This window comes from Apis cerana, linkage group LG6 (assembly GCF_029169275.1).
Source record: "Apis cerana isolate GH-2021 linkage group LG6, AcerK_1.0, whole genome shotgun sequence".
In the NCBI taxonomy this organism is placed as follows: Eukaryota; Metazoa; Arthropoda; class Insecta; order Hymenoptera; family Apidae; genus Apis; species Apis cerana.
This window is the reverse complement of record NC_083857.1, coordinates 13415875-13436069: the sequence shown is the minus strand read 5'-3', so window position 1 is coordinate 13436069 and position 20195 is coordinate 13415875. Positions and strand designations below refer to the sequence as shown.

Sequence of the window (20195 nt, the reverse complement as noted above, 5' to 3'; positions counted from 1 at the left end):
TTATTTTAGAAAATTTGAATTTAACTCCGGCTCTTGAGCTTAATCGTTCGAATCACCTTGATCCCCGCGCTGAACGTGAATTTTTAAAAAAATTTCTTTGGCATTAACGTTTCGCGATTAACGAGATAATTTGTATAGCCGATATCATTGCGCGGATGGAATTATATTATAAAACCAAAAGTGATAAACTTGAATTAATTCACTCGCGGTGGTCAGTGTTTAAAGAAGAACATTGTTTCGTCGGATGCCACGTATAATAATCGTACGGATTAAATTAATTGTTTCAATGCTGTCCGGACGATCGAGCATGAAATTGCGCGCGTTGGTGTGCACAGTTGAAAACGCGTTCACCCGGTAAATTGTAGTTTCGATACACCGTTTTAATAAGCAATTCGCGTCATAATTTTCATCCTCTTTTTGGCCTCTTGTTTCCAAGCCGTGACCAATCCGATTAATATCAACTTGTCCTATAAATAAATTTCAATCGCGACTTTTTTTTAATTAATTTTCTAAAAATCCAGAACACATTCAGACAATTTTTCGTTCTTCGATCACGACTTTTTAAGACTAATTTTCTAAAAACTCGTTCAGACAATTTTCCATCTTATATTTTGTTTATGAAAAAGATCACCGATGAAGTCATATTTTTCGTTCTTCGATCACGACTTTTTTAGATTAATTTTCTAAAAATCCAGAACACATTGAGACAATTTTTCATTCTTCGATCACGACTTTTTAAGATTAATTTTCGAAAAATCCAGAACACATTGAGACAATTTTCCATCTTATATTTTGTTTATGAAAAAGATCACCGATAAAGTCATATTTTTCGTTCTTCGATCACGACTTTTTTAGATTAATTTTCTAAAAACTCAGAACACATCGAGACAATTTCTTATCTTATATTTTGTTTATGAGAAAGATCTCAGAAAAAATAGATTAATAAAATCGGCCAAAACATGGATCAATTTTTACCGTTATTTCGTACGAAATGGCCTGCTAAACGCTTCGACTAATTCGTTCGAAAGACACAGAGGGTTTCTTTCCCCCTCCTCCTCCATGGACTCGCGACACCACGAGCCGGTGTCGTTTCCCATGATTCCTCGAGGAGGGTGGCCGAAGAACGATTTATGGAGGGACAGCGGTGTCGAGGAGGATCGAGGGGTTCCTTAACGCGTACCTGAGCCGAAAGGAAGATAAGGAAGAAGTGGGAAGAAGATTGGAAGCGTTGTCGAGAACGAGATAAGGAAGAACGTCGAGGGAAGGAAGTTTTTCCAGATTGTTGATAAATTATATCCGTACTTGTCGAAAATTTTGCGGCAAATGGAATTATTTCTAGGATTAATTAACGTGATTGTATCGACGGGTTTTAGGTTTCGAATTTCTAATTGATAATTACTCGATATTATCATAACACATTGTTTCTTGGAAACAATGACGATAATATCGTTGCACGGAGAATGGTGGAATTTTTATTTTCGACGATCAATTTCGCCAATTGATTCGCCAAAAATCGATTTTAATCAAATTCAGTTTCCTTCTCATCTCTTTTCTACTCTTTCTTCAGATTAGGGTGTTGGTCGAATGACGATTCTCCACGGCCGGGAATCGTTTTCTCGTTAACACGGAAGGGAGAAATATAATTCTCGCAGCTTGCGAAAATTAATTGTACTCGTGACGAACGGTCCAGGCCTTCGATTGAACCGACTTTCAGAAATACAATCTTGTTGCACGAGAAAAGAGATGAAAAGATTCGACAATTTTTCCACTATTCGTATTCTTCCCCGTGGATTTATTGTTTAAAGTCCAAACATAAATAAATTAAGTAACGTATCTCGTATTTATTCGAGAATGGGATTTTAATAAAAAAAAGAAAAAAAAAGAAAGAAGAAATGTATTTATTATAATAATCGAATTATTTTTACGATTAAAATCGTTCGATATAAATAACCGTGCATATAAATATACGAGACAGGTACGTCGAACGTATTAAAATTACGAACGATTCGGTGAATGTGCGCGTATGTATGTACACGTATGTATATAAATACAGGAAGATCGTTAAAGAGGAACAATAACACAAAAACTTTGGGATCTAGTTCAGAGAAGCGATTTTCCACGCGAAACGGATCGTAACATATTTCAAATGGTGGGCGTACAAAGGAGCCACGCGGAGTACAGTGTTCTGCAAACAAGCAGCCTGTTTTGAAACCGAAACTCGGCAAACTTGGCCGATAACGTGTCGCAACCCTCGATCGGTACGTTGGAGCAACGTGGCGGTGGCGGTAGTGGCGCTGGTACACGTGTTTAAATCGGTATTAAGTGCATCGGCGGCACGGAACAGTGCCAAGAGGGCCGGAGATTCAAACGGACGTTTATCTAATGTGTAATGGCATAATTTGCGAAGGAGGCTTAATCACATCAGTGTTACTTGGCCGTCCACCAGAGTGGAATAAGCTGATCGTGTCTCAGACTTCCCTCTTCCCTCGAGCGGCTCAACACCAAATTGCGTTACGCCGGGAAATTATTATACAGGGGCTGGCTCACCGATCAATCGCTCGACTTTAAACAACGCCCGTTCCTTTTTCGACCGCCCTCTCAATTTTCCATTTATTGATCATAATTGAAAATCTATCACTTCTCCGCTGAGAAGGGAGACGAGGAGCTCGACCTAGCATAAGTTGAGCTAAATCGAGCGAGCGAGCTTTCTTTTATCCCGCGGTGTAAACAAATTGTTCGGCAAACGGTTCTCTCGGTTGGGAAAGAAAGAAGGTTCCCCGAACGATCGTTCGCTCCGGTGGCGCGCAAGCGTCCCCCGTTGTCGTGCCTATAAACATAGTCGTCGTCACGACGGTGGAAATAACGGCCAGCTGTTGGCAGCGTGCCCCTGTTGACATAACTTTGACAAAGTCGTTGACAAAGTCTCGGTTGCCAAGCGGTTTTTACGAGATCCCCCCTCCATTTAAGCCTTCGATAAATCTGCCTTCGTACGGATCGTCGCCCACTATTTTCATCCGACGTGAAAACATCGCGCCGCACTTTACGCATCTCTCGCGCGAGAGATATATCTCGCACGTGTCGCGCCAAATTTGGAATATAGAATTTTTCTTTTTCTGGAGCAATAGAGCAAGTTATATACAGTTTTTCTGAATTATAATATTTGTAACAAGTGGTGAAAATTTTATATAAATTACGAAACGTCGATTTTATGTCCCCGAGAAGGAAATTTCTCATCGAAATACGTGTACACTTTCCATCATACAGAAATTTCACGATGCAAATACGGAAGTTTACGTGATTTTCTTAAAGTAATGTTCCTTGTCGTAAAACCTGTATTTTTCTATTTATCTTTCTCCTAGTGAAAATGTGAAATATTTTGAGTACATAGAGCAAGTTCCATTTACACAGTCTTCTTGAATTAATGTAACAGAATCGGAAACTTCTCATCGATGAAACATATCCGAATTTTCCTGTAAAAATACATACATTGAACACTTTCCCATCGTAGAAATTTCACGAAATATTCGTATTCAAGATTAAATTCCTTAATATTCGAGTGATACTTTCACGTGTAGAGACACGTTGATCCACCGCACGAGTTTCACGAATGCAGGGACGAAAGAGGGCTTGGAAGCTGATCGTGGCCCGGTTCCTCCTCGACTGTTTGTCAACCTGGTGGCCCTCCGCGAGCAAACAAACGTTGCGCGCCACCCGTTAGGCGACACACGACCGGCAGCACGCGCCTTCTACGCGACGATTATTAATAGGCCTGCTGCGGCACGCTCTCTTTCTCCGCTCCAGGGATGGATGCATCTCGAGATATCATCTCGATAGAGGAAAAATTTTCGGGGTGCCGGGTTTCAAGCGATCCTTGTCAAGCGGATGATAGGCTGCCTGTGGTGTCTGATCGGAATTCCTTAGGGCGAAGGCATGTTACGGAGATCGCATTTTTTTCCCCACCTTGTTCCATCTTCAGTGGCGGAAGTAGAATGTTCTACTATGAATTTTTGAAATTTTGACCAAATTTTTGGGAAATATTCTATTTTTGAATCGTTTTTTGAATTTTTATATTCTTTGAATATTCGAATTTTGTGAAGTAGAATGATCTATTATAAATGATCTATTATATATTTCTGATTTTTGGAATTTTTAATCAAATTTTGGGGAAGATGAAATATTTTATTTTTGAATTGTTTTTTGAATTTTTATATTCGAATTTTGTGAAATGATCTATTATAAATTTCTGACTTTTGGAATTTTTGATCAAATTTTCTATTTTTGAGTCATTTTTGAATTTCTATATTTTTCGAACGATCGAATTTTGTGAAGTAGAACGTTCTATGAATTTCTGAGTTTTGGAATTTTTGGAACTTTAACCAAATTTTTGGAAAGATGAAATATTTTATTTTTGAATCGTTTTTTGAATTTTTATATTCTTTGAGTATTCGAATTTTGTGAAGTAGAATGATCTATTACAAATTTCTGACTTTTGAAATTTTTGATCAAATTTTCTATTTTTGAATCGTTTTTTGAATTTTTATATTCTTCGAACGATCGAATTTTGTGAAGTAGAACGTTCTATGAATTTCTAAGTTTTGGAATTTTTGGAACTTTGTCCAAATTTTGGGAAAGACGAAATATTCAATTTTTGAATCGTATTTGAACGTTAGAATTTTATAAAGTTGGAGTATTCAATTGTTTTTGAATTTCCGAAATTTAAATGTCGAATTTACCAAATTATTATAGCTTTCGAATTATTATAGCTATCTTTGAAAATTCAAGCTTTTCGATTTCGAATTTTAGAATTTAAAAATTTTTTACTAGGTTAGCAAAGTATAGGGACGAGGATGGGGAGAAATTTAAATCCGTCGGAATGTTAACGCCTCGGAAGTTAGTGCTCCGTTTGCTTAGGCGCCAAGCCATAAGTATGTCGCCACGAAAAATGAGTTTCGCTCGTACATCACGCGGAAGTGGATGACGAGTGTACGGTGTTTTCCAAAACCATATGCTGTATCATTGCTCTAAAATAAAGCGAAAACCTGTGTAGCTCGTCTTCAACCCTCGTTCCCCGGATATAATTTACGAGCCAACTGGCGTCGCGACTTGCCAAACATCGTGTGGGACACGAAAAATTATGTTAAACACGCTTTCTCTCCTGCCCTCCTCCTTACAACAACAACACTAAAATTCTACCATTATCACTCCATTTATTTCCTCCCTTCTTTCCAAAATTATACATTTAATATTTCGAAAAACTACCAGTCAACTTTTTTATCGTAACAAAAATAATCGTTTCGTCGACACGCGTATTTTTTTTTTTTTAAATATATAATAAAACATTCGAGAATAAAACTTTTTTCAATAACTTATAAATAACCGATTTCTCAAATTTCCGTTCGCAGACGATGCCCGACGACTTTAAATCGCACAGTTCAGAATGTTCCCCGAGAAGACTGGCAAAGAAGATCGAGAGCTGCATCTACAGGTGAGAGCGTGCCTTGCCCCTGAATACGAAAGAAATACGCGGAGGGATCGATGGAAATCGGATGATAACTTGGGCTGGGTTTTCCTCGAGAAAAAGGGGGGTTGAAGGGTCGAGGATCGTTGACCATACTCGCAGCCCGAAGGCATTCGTTGATTACCGAGCGAGGAGGGATTTTAATTAGCGGCGTTTGCTCATCGCAAACACCGGCCAATCCGCCTCTCATCGCGAGCCGTTATCCGTTATGTACAAGCGCGATTTCAAAGTAAAAATTCTGGCCGGACGCTTTTGACTGTACGGCAATCGGGTCAACAACGAGTTTGCTCTAGAAGTCAACCCGCTTTGCGAGTTGCATTCGAGCCAGAGGGGAGGAGAAATCTCGATACTTTGTGGCGGAGGGAAAAACGGCTGATTTTTCCATCACGAATTAAAATTTCACTCGTTACGTTCGATTAGTGAGAAATATCTGGATGCGATCTAAGTTTCGTATGATTTTTACGAAAAAAAGAAATTAGATATTGAAATTTTGAATAAGAGAAATTTTAGTAATGGCAATTAATAAAACTACTTTCTTAAAATTGGACCAAAAGATTTGAATATTTTTGAAATGTTGGAAAAATTAGCTAGATTCAAAAATTGTTATGCCACCGATATATTAGTTTCGCTAAGTAGTTCACACTTGAAAATCAATTGTTCTTTGAAACTACCTTCTTAATATTGGACCAAAAAGCTTATATTCGAGAGGTTGGAAGAAGCTGAGCTTGCTAGATTCAAAAACTGTTATAAACCGATATTAAAGTTCCATTAAAAATTTAACGCGAAACGATATGAACTATTCGTAATAAAAAAAAATTCCAAAAGTCTTCGAGTCCCTCTGTCCATCCTCCGTCCAATCCGGAGGTGCAAGAACCCTTTGACGTCGCAGAGCTCATTACGATCGAATTCCCCACGCTCGAGACGGGATGATACGAAACGACGAAACGAAGAGGAAACGACAACGGTCGACAAGTGGAGAAAAAGTGTCCGTGGCCGGTATTTCTGGCGCGCGAGGGTCCCCCCTCCTCCCCCCTCCGCGTCACACACGGCTGACAAATGAGACGTTGTCGTACGTTTGTTCAAATTACTGCCGGCATTCCGCGTACACACGCTCCACTCAACGAGCTTTGAAATATTACCCTCGTCACCTCGCTCCGTTTCCAGGCCCCCACGAAAAACCACCTAACGGTCGATCCTCCTCCTTCGTGGTAGTAGTGGCAATAGCGCTAATAGCGGTAGTAGTGGTAGTATAAGTAGTAGTGGTAGTAATACCCTTTTTTTGCCGCGATGCAACTCGCGAGTACTCGGCCACTACTTCTTCTTTTTCTTCTTGCCAGCGAACACGTTTCTTCTATCCCGCGATTTGACACGAGCGTGAAGCGTGACCGTGCTCTCTTCGTTTTCTTTCGCTTCGTTAGCTAGCCTACGAACGCAACACGGTGCACGCAATAAGAATCGATGGTGGCGCTGGAGGAGTGGGGGCAGATTGTCCAAGGAGACGCGAGATATTTACGATCGTTTTAATGGGAGAGAGAAAGAGGCTGAATTGTTGTTGATCGTCCTAGACCAGCGCTTTTTTTGCGCGCGTTGGAGATTCGACCAGGAGCGCGTTACGAATATTTCGTTACGGTTTGTACGTTATGTTTATCGAACGGATATATGAAGAGAGAATATTGGGTTTAGAGTTGATATTGAATTTGCGCAAAATTTGAATCTATACGCGAAAAAGAATATATATATATATATATATGTACGAAATATTCGAAGTGTAGTTGAACAAGGTGGATCTTTATTTAAATTATTATTCGGATAGAGAATCGTGCGATCATTCGAAAGAGTAGTTTCTAATTAAAAAAAAATTATTCGGAATATTTAACGATTTAAATCGAAAATTACACAATAATATCTCGAGATATACGTATAACTGGCGAGGTAAAACGAAGAGGAAAGGAAGACACACCGAAGAGGGGTAATTCCTCTTTCGTGACGGTGTACAGATTACACCGTGACGCTCTTGTCAAGAGTCGTCTCCTCGCGGTGCTCGTGTTTCTTGTCGGCGACAAGTAATCCGGAATCAATTACGCCGGGCCCCCGAGGAACCGGCACGGTCACGGAGGGGGAGGAGGGGGGCGGCACGACGACCTTTTTAGAGGCGGGCTCGATCATTAATCACCCGGTTTTTAGCTGGAAATTCCCTCGCGCCTAGTTTACAAAACGAGGGGTCGTCGAAATCGCCCCGTCACCCACGACAAGGGTGGATGCTTCTTGTTCTCCTACTTTTTTTTTCTTTTTTTTTTTTCTTTTCTTTTCTTTTTGTACCTTCGTCCAAAAAGTACCACGCCCACACTGCTTCACGTGCGATTACTCCAGCTAATCTCGCCCAAGTATCACGCGATCGACTCGTTCTCAATTACCACCCTCTTCTGGAGGAGGACCATCGTGGTTGTTTGCGGTCGAGGGATGATTCGCCTCGCGGTATTCCACTTTTGCGCGTTCGTAAAGATTTTGGAAATTTTATTTAACGCTTTATTGTTAGAGGTACCGATTAAAAACGGATTAAACCCGATTCGATCCGCCTGTATTTGTTCTATTGCATTTGATAAACTGGTTATTTTGGAGATATATTTTATCCTGATAAATAACGTGAAAAATATCCGTATAATTGATATCTGCGATCTCGAAACGTTTACAATTATTTATCCATGGAGTTTGACTGACAGCATTGACATTTACTCTCAGAGCTTCGATTATACCTTCAGAAACACACGTAGCACAACGTAAATCATTTTATGGGAAAATCTTTTTCATTTTTCGCTTAGATTAGAAACCGGTCGATCACGATGTTCGTTTCTCTATTTGACACTCGTCTCATTTAACATGTAACATTCGTGACAGATTTACCGGTAGAATGGAATCTAAGCAGAAAAAAATAATTACGTTCGTTTGCATTATTCGCTGCACTCGATAAAGGGCGACATAGATGCGTATAATTGTTATCGGTGTTTGTAATAGAAAAAAAAAATAGATCGATGCAGTGAGATATAACTTAGAGAAAAGAAAAGGAGATGCTCTGCCACGACCTTGTCTCCGATTTGCGAACCGTGCGAGCATTCCGGCAGAAGGGAAAGATTTTTATTTCTCCGCCTCCCTCGATCAGTCACTGTAATTGATACTGTCTCCGCGAGACGAATGCTAATACGTTCGAGCGCAGAAAAACTCGAAAACAAATTGAATCACCGGGCCTCCTTCCACGAAGCGAAAGGTCATCGAAGGAACTCGACCTTGTTTCCACTTCCACCTCGGCCATAATTAAATCTTTCGAACGTTCAACTCGTTCTATTTTATTAAACGAGAGAAAAAAAGAAACTCTTTGAATTTAATTTCCCAAAGAAAGGAAAATTTTACTTGCCAACTTGGTCGATTCGAATAAAAATTGGCGTCGTATATCTTCTTCATCTTCATATCTTTTTCAAAGAATAGAAACATATTCGAAGAATTTGTCTTCCACGCGAAATGATATTGGAAATTATTTAACCTCGATCGAATGGCGTCGAGAAATATCTTCGAAACACTTTTTAAATATTTTAAAGAAATATGACATACTCGAAATTCTATTTCGAAGAATTTATTAGAATTCGAAATCGTTTAAGCTTAATTAAAGATCGAAATTCGATTCGAGTTTTCCAGGATGGGGCCGTTTTACGTGGCGGTGGAGGGGCAACGGACGGATTACGACTCGATTTCGCGTATTAATGTTCGTTTCGCGGACGCATCGCGCGACGCGGAAAAATTGGAGCGATTTGCGGTCGAACGAAGACGGTTCCGAGAAAAACTCGGCTCGAAACTCGATTTCACCCGTAATACCGACCGCAAATCGTTTTCATTTTTTGCCGGCCAGCCTTGCAACCAGCGCGCCCACCCCTCTCGAATCGATCGCCCGCGCGAGAGATGAAACGAAGACAAGACTCGTCGAAAATGCAAAATGTTTCGCTTTGATTATATTACCGCGTCCGTGCTTTACGGAACGAGATGGCCAATCTTCTTTTTCGAACAATCCTCCCCTCTTTTTGCCGATAAATTTGATTAACGCGTTCGTTGCTGATTCATTTCTCTCTCTCTCTCTTTTTTTTAATTGTATAAAATTATTCCCCTTCGATTCGCTCGAACGAACGTTCAAAGATGACATCGAGAATTGATTTAATATTCAAAGACAATTCTTCGCATTTTTGATATCGTTTTAACCAAAAATTCCAGGGAATTGTCATGCATCGTTACGTAAGCTTCGTTACACGGGCGAGACACGTGTCGCCAAAGGAAAACTCGATAGACGGGCAAGATTTCGAGATCGGTTTACACGAATGGAAAAAAAGTCTGTCCCGCCGCGTTTCAGAGCCAGTGTCTAGCTGTCAGGGATAAGGACTGAAATAACAGAGACGCATTAGCGTCGCCGATGATTAAAGTGGAACGGAGACGGAGGATAGGGAGGAGGAAAGAGGGGGGAAAAAAAGACAAAAATAGGAAAGCCACCCAGGCTGTCGTGGCCGTGAGTTTAACCCGTGTGTTAATGCCTGTCCGCCAGCCTGGACCTCGTCCTCTATAATTAGCCTGTATTGTGTTACTCGCGAGCGGATTATTGCGCTCATAAAAACCGTTCATAAAGTTTTTTTCGTGTGACTATCTCGTTTGTTGTTGCTCGTTACGTTGCGAACCTGGGCCCCCATATGTGTCTTCGTAGGGCAGTCCGTTGCTGCGTCCATTCGTCGTTTCAACTTTTGATGATCAAGTTGATGTATCAAATTGTCTGGATCATATTTGTGTACCGTTTTCATTTCGGTGACAAATATTTTCTTGTCCGAAGCACTTGAATCTACCTATGAATATATATTAGTAGGAGAAATGAAATAGATTGGAAACAAACATTTCGAAATGGACGTCATCTACGATACCTTTGACGCAACAATGTGTCAAAAGAAGACACAATCGCGCAACCATCACCAACGATCCTGGTCTCGAATCGATGGCCAGGAATCGACCGCAAGCGACGAGGTCCCCGGTTAATGATACTTGGAACGATACTTTGCGGACGTTCGTCCAAGATCGCGGATACTTTTTGCCCCGATGGTTATGCACGACCGCGCATGCGCGCCACGCGCCTTCCATCCAATTTAAAAGCACCTCGTTCGAGCCATCTCTCTCTTTCTCTCGACGATACCGTTCTACTCGGCCGACGGTTAACGGTTCGATTCGTTTCTTTCGCTGCTCCTAAATCACTCGTCGCCTATACCGCGCGCTTTCATAAATTAATTCGCCATTCTAATGCGAATCGGATACTAAAAATTGGATACTTTCAGTATAGAAATTTTCTCAAACGTTTCATTAATTTCAATTAATTGCCGACCGAGCTGATGGAACGGTTCAAGGTTAAGCGTAGCTCGGTTGCTCGCGAGCCACTTGTATCCATCGCTACCTTCGACACAGTACTTATATACATATATCTGCATCAGGAGAACATGGTGAAACGGTGATTCGCGTTTATATTCCTGCTCGTACATATATAAACAGGGTTACACGTGCATCCGTAATAGATTTCATTCGGATGGCGATGCAATAAATCGCGAGTAAACGCGGGAACACGTCGTTTATTCGAACGAGCGGAGAAAGTCGTAATGGGACTCACCTTTATGGATATTATTATAAGTAGCTCGCCTTATAAATTAAGTCCTTATGTGGAGCAATAATCGGAATGCAATTTCGATCGCGCAATTATTCGTTACTGCTGGCCAGGAATGTAAGGTGGGATTAAATTTCGACGAATTCAAACGGAAGCTCGTCGTTTCCTCTTCGACTCCGAGCTTGGAACCGTGGAATCGAGTTATTCGAGAAAATTGAGAAAGATAAAAAAACTATTATTAGAATGGGAAGAATAATGATTAGATTAGAATTTAGAAAATTGTAAAATTCTAGCTAACACGAAATATTTAAGTTGCATAACCGATGCAAGCTAATGCAAGCCTGTTTCTTAAGCGCTGAAAGAAGCTTCCTCGCTGGTTTAATATCGCGTGACTAATTGAGGAGAATGCTAACAGGTTCACCGTGCGATTATTTACCCGCAACGACGACACGTTGAATTAGATCCAGCAGGCATGTGAAGTCGCCACGATTTTTATACGTCTGCCAGAATTTATAGCCGTTTCGACATCTTTCCCCGGCTATTTCGTTCGTTCTGTGAAGGAGAATTTCCAATTAATTGTCGTGAGAATTTCGTTTAAAGTATCTTTCAGTATACGCGAATAATAAATAACGTGTAATTCGGAGAAACATCGATCGGAAATTACCGAGTCGCCGTTTTTAATCTTTAAAGAATTTATTTAAACCTCTCTCGAAGATAAAAGAAATATTGAAAAGAGATATCATCCACGTGAAGATCTTGAACAAAAACGCTTCTCTGAAACACCCTGTCAAACGAGCGAATCATCGATCGTGAACAAGCAGAGAGGCAACGTGTCTCCTCGAACGAGCATCCATCCGCAAAATACGTATATATCGCCCCTTATACGTGACCGGATCGTGGAAGGAGTCGCGAGAGGTAGCGGAAACATCCACAGCGTGGAATGGCGTGCGGTATACGGCCGGCCATTAACACCTCCCGGACAAATCACTCGATTTTCCCGGGACGATTTTCCCGCGGCACGTCCGCCAAATAAGAAAACACGATGTATCACCCGTGGGACAGGGATGGAGGGGGTGGTTTACTGGCCGCCGGGTAATGACGAAACAGATGGCCTCCTGCCGAGGGAGAGGCGAGGGGAGGAGGTGCGCACGTGTGTTGTCGTTGTGTCGTCCCGCAGGAGGAAGTGGAGGAGGAGGAGGAGGAAGAAGAGGGGTCGAAACGGTTGATGAAGTGGCGCCATTATCGGTATACACGGGACACAAAACCCACCATTCTTGCCTTGGACGTCCACCGACTTTATTACCCGCGAACACACATCAACCGTACCGAGCTTAACGAGCTCGCTCGCCATCGAGCTTCGCAATTTGAGGTTAGGTCGAGTAGTGGCGAGTAGTGGCGCACTCTGGCCGTCCCTTTTCTTTTTATGGGCTTTATAAGATGTGTATTTCAGAGTTTTAGGTTAACTATCTCGATCCTGGACGAGCGTCTGTCCAAGAAGGATTTATGTATTACGTTATTATTACAATTTAATTGCTTTTATATACATACGTATTCAAAGTTTCAGATCTCTTTTTGGATAATATTTATAAATTATTTGGTAATATTTAGGAAAATATTATTACAATTTATATATATATATATTCAAAATTTAGGGAAAGATGATTGAAAAGAATTGGGAAATATTTACCATCGAATGCATAATGGTATTAATTCTAAAAATATTGGTAATTTATCGTTTTATAATTTATGAAAAAAGCACAGTGTTCTGTGTTTAGTTACACGAAAATTGGGGCAACGAAAGCCCCTATAGGTTATTAAAACGAGTAGGAGGGTGCTTGGAAAACCATCAAAACGTGTATACGCGAGTAATTTCAATTCGAACCCCTTGCCTCCTGATATATACATGCATCGAGGAGAGCGTAATATCGATTAATGAATTGCTTTCGTCTCCCGTACCGCGTAACTCTATCCTATTGCGATTCCGCGAACTATCACAATTACGACCCTTTATGCGCCTTCCCCACTCCATTAAATCGACATTCTCGTAATATATGGCGCTCGAATAACTTGGAAAAATTCAGTTGGAAAATTTTAAAAATTAATTTTCAATAATTATCAGAACGATAATAAATTTTTTTTTTAAAAAGTATCGAACTGCACACACTGTTACGTAAAATCGTCTTCGAGTGTCACATTCAGCATCGACACCGTTACAACGATCCTTTAATTTAAGATCATTAATTATTCTCATATCTGTGTCAAGGTAAAAAATAAATCTCGAGACGAGAACCTTCTCATCCTCCCTCGTTTAACGCGTTAAACGCGTAATTATTCGCGAAACCAGTCGCCTATAATTATTATGGTAATCATCATCGAACGTACGCCGAATGCAAAGTATTAATACCGGTGGAAATGTCAATAATTCCTTGTGCTCTGTAATTTATGTTATCCGTGGTGATACTGTATTAATTTATCGCGCGAAATTGCAGGATGTCCTAGACAGAGAGTACTCGTCGACTTCGTGGATGGAATAATAAGGGCAAGACTCGGTAAATTTACCTCGACCAATCTAAAGTGGGCATTCACTTCTTCGCTTCGTATCTTTTCTTTCCTTTCTGATGATGTAATCGCGCGTCCTTGCAAGGTTGAATAACGTCAAACGCGAAAATATGTATTATTATTATTATTACTCGAGACAACTCGATACGAGGTGAATCAAATTGGGATTAAATTGTGAAAATTGTTGTACGGGTTAAAAGTATATCTTATGAGGTATCCATCTAAATAATATTAATTTTTGGAAATCAATTTGACTTTGTCGCCGTTGATTTCGAGCTCGAGTCACTTAGATAGAACAGACTTACTCTTTCATTTAATTTTTAATCAAATTACGCTTATTTGTCCTTAATTTACATTCTTTTGTTTATAAGTTGTAAAATATATCTTTAATATCCAAATTAAAATTAAAATATTTATATATAAATAAATTAACAAATAAATTGAATTTTATATTTTTATATTTTTAAAAATTCATTTGATAATTTAGAGACAATAATTATTTCGCTGATTCGTTCATTCGATTCTGCAATTAAAAGATGACTACATAAGACAGTGGTTCAAAATTAACCTTACCTAACCTTAACAAAATTCTATCCTCCCGGAGCCAGTGACCAGCAATATTAGATATCGATTAACAGATAACAACTTAAGTTTACACTGGACACGCCTTACGCCTGACGCAAGTAACCATCGTGTTTCGTTAACCATAGTTGGAAACTCGCCTTAAACTCTAAACTCCCCCCACTCTGAACTCTAAACCAACGTAATTACAATTACCTCCTTCGAATTCACCCAATTTCTCTCCAAAAGTGATTCTCCCTCCGTTTCCACCTCTCGAAATAAAATCGTCTCCCAAAAAATATACCCAGTCATCCTGGATAACCCTTTGTCTATTTCGAGCGACAAGATTGGCCGAGCAAGGATGCAAGGAAAAAAAGAAATATATATATATATATATATATATATATACGTGCCTCGTATACCGTAGCAGAAAGAATATCTTCGGGAGCCGTGAACCTGTCAATAAGGTAGATTCCTAGCCGCTTCTTCGGTAGCGATGGCCTAAAAGAAGAGAAGAAAGAGAAGGAGAAGAAGGAAAGAGCAAGAAAGCATATCTCGGCGATGAAGAGAGGAGGAGGAGGAGGAGGAGGAAGAAAGGAAAAGCACGAAGGTCCAAGCGTGTATGGAAGCACTTCTCTCGCCCTGTACTCCCGACGTAGCGTGACTTGCAGCTCGATTTCTGGCGTAGCGGAGGTCTCTGACGGATGCCCGCTGCTTTTCTTCGAATGCCGTATCGGGACACGGGGAAGATGGCGCTCATAGTCATTAGGCTGTATCGCGCGAGAGATCGTTAAGGTGGGGGGAGGGGGGGGGGAGCATCCTTGTAAAAGGAATGCGTTTGGACTCTTCCTCTCTCTCTCTTCTCAAGAGAGAGAAGATTTTTCGATAGCTTCTGTCCCGATGAAATGTAACGATGAAAAAAACGATAATCGATGATGCTTCTCTGTGGTTAATAGATGGAAGATTTATTGTCTCGTTGTTTTAACGGCTGACGTTGAGTTTCAATCGTGAGATCGCTATTGGATGGATCAATTTTTTTTTTTTTTTTTTAGAGATCTTCTAATTTTTGATTCATTTTCAGCCTCGTATTCTCATATAAATGGACACGGTAAATCATTAACTGGCCGATTCGTGTAGGTCACGACTCGAAATAAAGAGGAATACAGAAGGTTCAAGCAAGATACGCTGTTTTGTGCATTGTTGGGGCAATCATAGGAGGCATGAAGAAGAACATTTATAGGAAAAAGGCTGAACCCGATCACGTTCCTTCCACTTTTTTAATATCGCATAATATCACCCATTCGAAAGAATCTTATGGCCAGTTTCTCACAAAAGGCGTCTCCATCGTATTTAACTTGGCAACCGCTATTATCAGCCGCATAATAACCCGTCCACGAGAAGAAATCGCGCGGGAAGCGGGCTTTAAAAGCCAGTGGCAAAAAGGTAAAGGCTGGTAAAACCAAGACCGAGGGGATCGGCGAGAAACATCGACCACTTTTGTCCACTGGTCAACGAATCGACCGACGATTATGTCCGGTGTGTTATAGCGTGGTGGTACGGGATGGACCAAAGATATTCGATTGTTCTGTTGTCCATCTACGAGCTGTGAACCTGTGAAAACGAGAACGAAAGATCCGACGAATTAACAGAAAAATTATTGAAACCGATTAAAATTCCCTTCGAGATGTCTCGATCATCTCGAAAATTTTTATTGGCCGTCCGTGATTCGACTCGAGGGAGCCCCGGACGCGTCCATCAAATAGATGGCGCTCGATGGGTCGGCGTATCGAAAAATAAGCTCTTCTGGCCGGGCATCGGTCGTCGGCCGTGGCGTGACAAGAGGCGTAATTACGCTAAACGATCCCCGAGGAGGCTCGCTAACGATTGTAAATGCGGTGGCAAGAAGGATGGGTCCGCGTCGCCGTCTCGGGCCACCTTTCAAGAGGCCGTTCCACGTCCTTGCCTCGTGTGAATCGGCAGATTAGCCGACTCACCGGATGCTTCTCTCTCTCTCTCTCTCTCTCTGGCTATCTATCTCTTTTTCTTTCTCTCTCTTTGGATCGGCACCGGTTCACGCTCGACGACTAATGGTACGGGCCGCTGCTTTTCGACACGCTTTTATTTTCGACCGAGAAAGGACGGCTCGCCTATCGAGAAATCATCGTTTATGGATCTTCGATTCGAGGATAGTCGGAAGAAATTGTTTCGATTTTTCAAACGATTATTTATTTTTCACGGATTAATCATTCTATTAATTTGCATTCTTGAGCACACGCTTTCTTATTCTTTCAACTAGTTTCCTAATATAATGCAACAGTTTATCGAATATAAATTTCTTCTCTTGGGGATATATATTCACTTTCCATTCTTTCTTTTCTTTTTTTTTTTTTCTTAATTGTTTCGATACAAGCTTTTCCAAACGATACTCATTTAATGGATTAATTTACATTCGTACTTTTCATTCTTTTAATTTAGCGTATAATGCGATTAAATTTATTTTCTCGAAGATGTATATTCGCTTTCCCAAAGCTTTTACAAACGATTATTTCATTGGATTAATAAATCTATCCATTTGCATTCACGTATACACTTTCTATTTTTTCGATTAATCGATAAAGCAATATTTTGTCGAGTAAATTTCTTCTTCGATTTCGATCCTTCTTTTTTTTTATTCTTAATTTTAATGAAAATTGAACAACATTTACACGTGCAACATTCTTCGACATACGCATTCCAAAACTACGATAAGATCGCGCCACCTGCAGATCCATCATAAAATTCGCCGGAACCTACCAGAGAGCGATTAATATCCTCTTCGAATGAACTCGCTCGCTTTCAAATTTACGACAATTAAGCCGCCTTTATCGGCGATCGTGCACTCGCACAAGCAATGACACAATCGTAAATCGGGGGCAGGGCCGTATTATTCGCAGGGGCGAGTTATACGAGGGTCGTCGATAAATAACGACGGCTGTTGGGCAGATCGATAATCGAGACCAAGGACGTGTTAAAATGGAGAGGAAGGCGGGCGAAGAGGTCCTCTCGTGGTCGATGGTATTCGTTGGCTTTAATTACGAAGATCGTTGTCGCCAGAATCCGATAGATGGATTCACGAACGAATCATTTATCATCGGGAAGGCAATTATCGTAATTAATATCGCCGCCAATAAGGAAGAGGTGCGCGTGCAAGCGGATTTTTCTTCCGGTTGTCGCGGTTCCGCCTTCTCGGCAGGCGATCTCCGCCATCGAGATCCGCCATTTTTAATATCGAATCGATGGAGATGGAATATATTCTGAGTAAATAAGATAGAATGGTAGAATATAAAATTATAAAATTATAGAATAGAAAATTAGTGATAGAATATAGAGGTATAGAATAAATAGAATGGATCATATTTTGTAATAGAATATTGAAATTACAAAAGTATAAAGTAAATAGAATGAAGATGAGCATTGGAATAATAAAAGTATAGAGATAAATAAAATAGAAATGAAATATTTAGAAGTAGAATATTGGAATTACAGAAATATAAAGTAAATAGAATGAAGATGAATATTGGAATTATAAAAGTATAGAATAAATAAAATGGAGATAGAATATATTCTGTGATGGAATATTGAAATTATAGAGTAAATAAGATAGAATGATAGAATATAAAATTATAAAATTATAGAATAGAAAATTAGTGATAGAATATAGAATAAATGGATCATATTTTGTGCTAGAATATTGAAAAGTATAAAGTAAATAGAATGAAGATGAGCATTGGAATAATAAAAGTATAGAGATAAATAAAATAGAAATGAAATATATTTTGTGATAGAATATTGGAATTACAGAAGTATAAAATAAATAGAATGAAGATGAGCATTGGAATAATAAAAGTATAGAGATAAATAAAATAAAAATGAAATATATTTAGAAGTAGAATATTGGAATTACAGAAGTATAAAGATAAATAGGATGAAGATGAAACATTCAATAATAGAATATTGGAATTACAGATATGTAAAGTAAATAGAATGAAGATGAATATTGGAATAAAATATAGAGATAAATAGAATAAAGATGAAATACATTTTGTAGAATATTGGAATTATAAAAGTATAGAATAAATAGGATGGAGATGGAATATATTCTGTGATGGAATATTGAAATTATAGAGTAAATAAGATGATAGAATATAAAATTATAAAATTATAGAATAGAAAATTAGTGATAGAATATAGAGGTATAGAATAAATAGAATGGAGATAAAATTTTGTGATAGAATATTAAAATTACAAAAATATAAAATAAATAGAATGAAGATGAGCATTGAAATAATAAAAGTATAGAGATAAATAAAATAGAAATGAAATATATTTAAAAGTAGAATATTAAAATTAAAAGTATAAAATAAATTATTTTATCAATGATGAATTGGATATAATTTTGTGGATATAACAGAATATCAGAAATATTAAAAATCGTGAAATGACAAAGAATAAGAAGAGAATAATTCTCGTAGCTCTCTACAATTCTATATTATTCTTCAAAATTAATATGTCCTCTATGCCCCTTAAAAACTAACCAAATTACTTGTCCCCTGAAGCTACACAACTACACTTTCACTCGAAACATTTTTCTCCTATCGATTATTAGTTTGGCATATATTTTAATAATAAGATAGCATCTTGACAGCAGTCAACTCGACTCGACTATGTCTCAACTTCGACCGTGTCGCTTAAACATTTGAATAATCACAAACCGATATGACCCAAAGTTAGAATAGTTGAATTTTCTACGACGGATGGAGCAGAATTATGCGAACCAAGTTTATAAATCCGTATCCGTCCGAGATTATTTAAATCGAGTTCTCACTCGAGGGAGGGGGGAGGAAAAAAGGCGAAGAAAAAGGGAATCGTTTTACGTCTGCGGTGGCATTTTATGAACCGTAACCAGGAAACGAATTAACTAGCGGGGAAAAAATCGGCGAACCGGTTTTATTAGAGAGTCGCTCTCTTTATCCGACGAGCAAAAAAAAGACCAAACACAGTACGCGCTCGTTCGCGTTTCCCGTGAAACGAGAAAATTTACGAGGAGCATCCTCCAATAAATATTTTTTTCCAATTCGTATTCCACAATTAATTCCCTCGTCACCCTCCACGAGCCTCCTCCACGCCTTTCCCCCGTCTTTATCAAATTTCCACGGCCGAAACCGCCTACTATCACTCCGTTCAATATTCCAAAACCGCCAACTATCTAAACCAACCCCTAAAACCCTACCCTCCCTGCAATTTCGCAAACCTGTCGGAATTTCAGCGATTAAATTCGCATCCCAATGTCGCAGTTAGAGGTCAGAGAGAACCTCTCGACTTTGCTAATAACTGTTGCGAGTGTCAAGGGACGCGTGGAAGCTGAGGGATAATAAGAAAACCTCTCTCGTTCTATCATTCCCTTAGAACGATAAAAAAGGCGTTGTAAGAACTAATTCTCAGATCAAAATTAAATTAAACGAATTAAATTATTAATCTTCCCGATTAAATCAATAGAAATTCCTGTGGAATTTCTCACTCGACAACACGATTCGCATCACGATTAAACTTGATCAGAAGCACGTCCCTCGACAACGTTCAGAAATTCGTGGGGTAAATCATAGACGTGGCTGTTACAACTTGCACCGTTCACGCAGTGTCCAAAGGAGGCGATAGCATTAATCCACGCCAACGAGGTGGCCTCCCCTCGACGAGGACGAGGGAATCCCCGACGGTGGTCGAGTCGCCAGTGCAAAGCGGCAATGGACTTGCTCTCAGACTTACCATCCCCTGGCCACTAGCTGTCCTGGCCCTCCTGTCGCGGTCCGTCCCTAGATAGGATGCGGTCGGGATCCTGGACCATCCTTC

At 39.7% G+C, this 20195-nt stretch overlaps 1 protein-coding gene across 2 annotated transcripts in view; it reads left to right on the top strand.

The window, feature by feature from the left end:
* Positions 1-20195, top strand: part of LOC107994142 (ELKS/Rab6-interacting/CAST family member 1-like) — a 234992-nt gene that overhangs the window by 75495 nt on the left and 139302 nt on the right. For both annotated transcript variants that reach the window (XM_062076529.1, XM_062076530.1), the window contains exon 3: positions 5403-5485. In XM_062076529.1, coding sequence (XP_061932513.1) covers positions 5406-5485 — 80 coding nt within the window. In that variant the 5' untranslated portion in view covers positions 5403-5405. The remainder of the gene's footprint in view (positions 1-5402; positions 5486-20195) is intronic.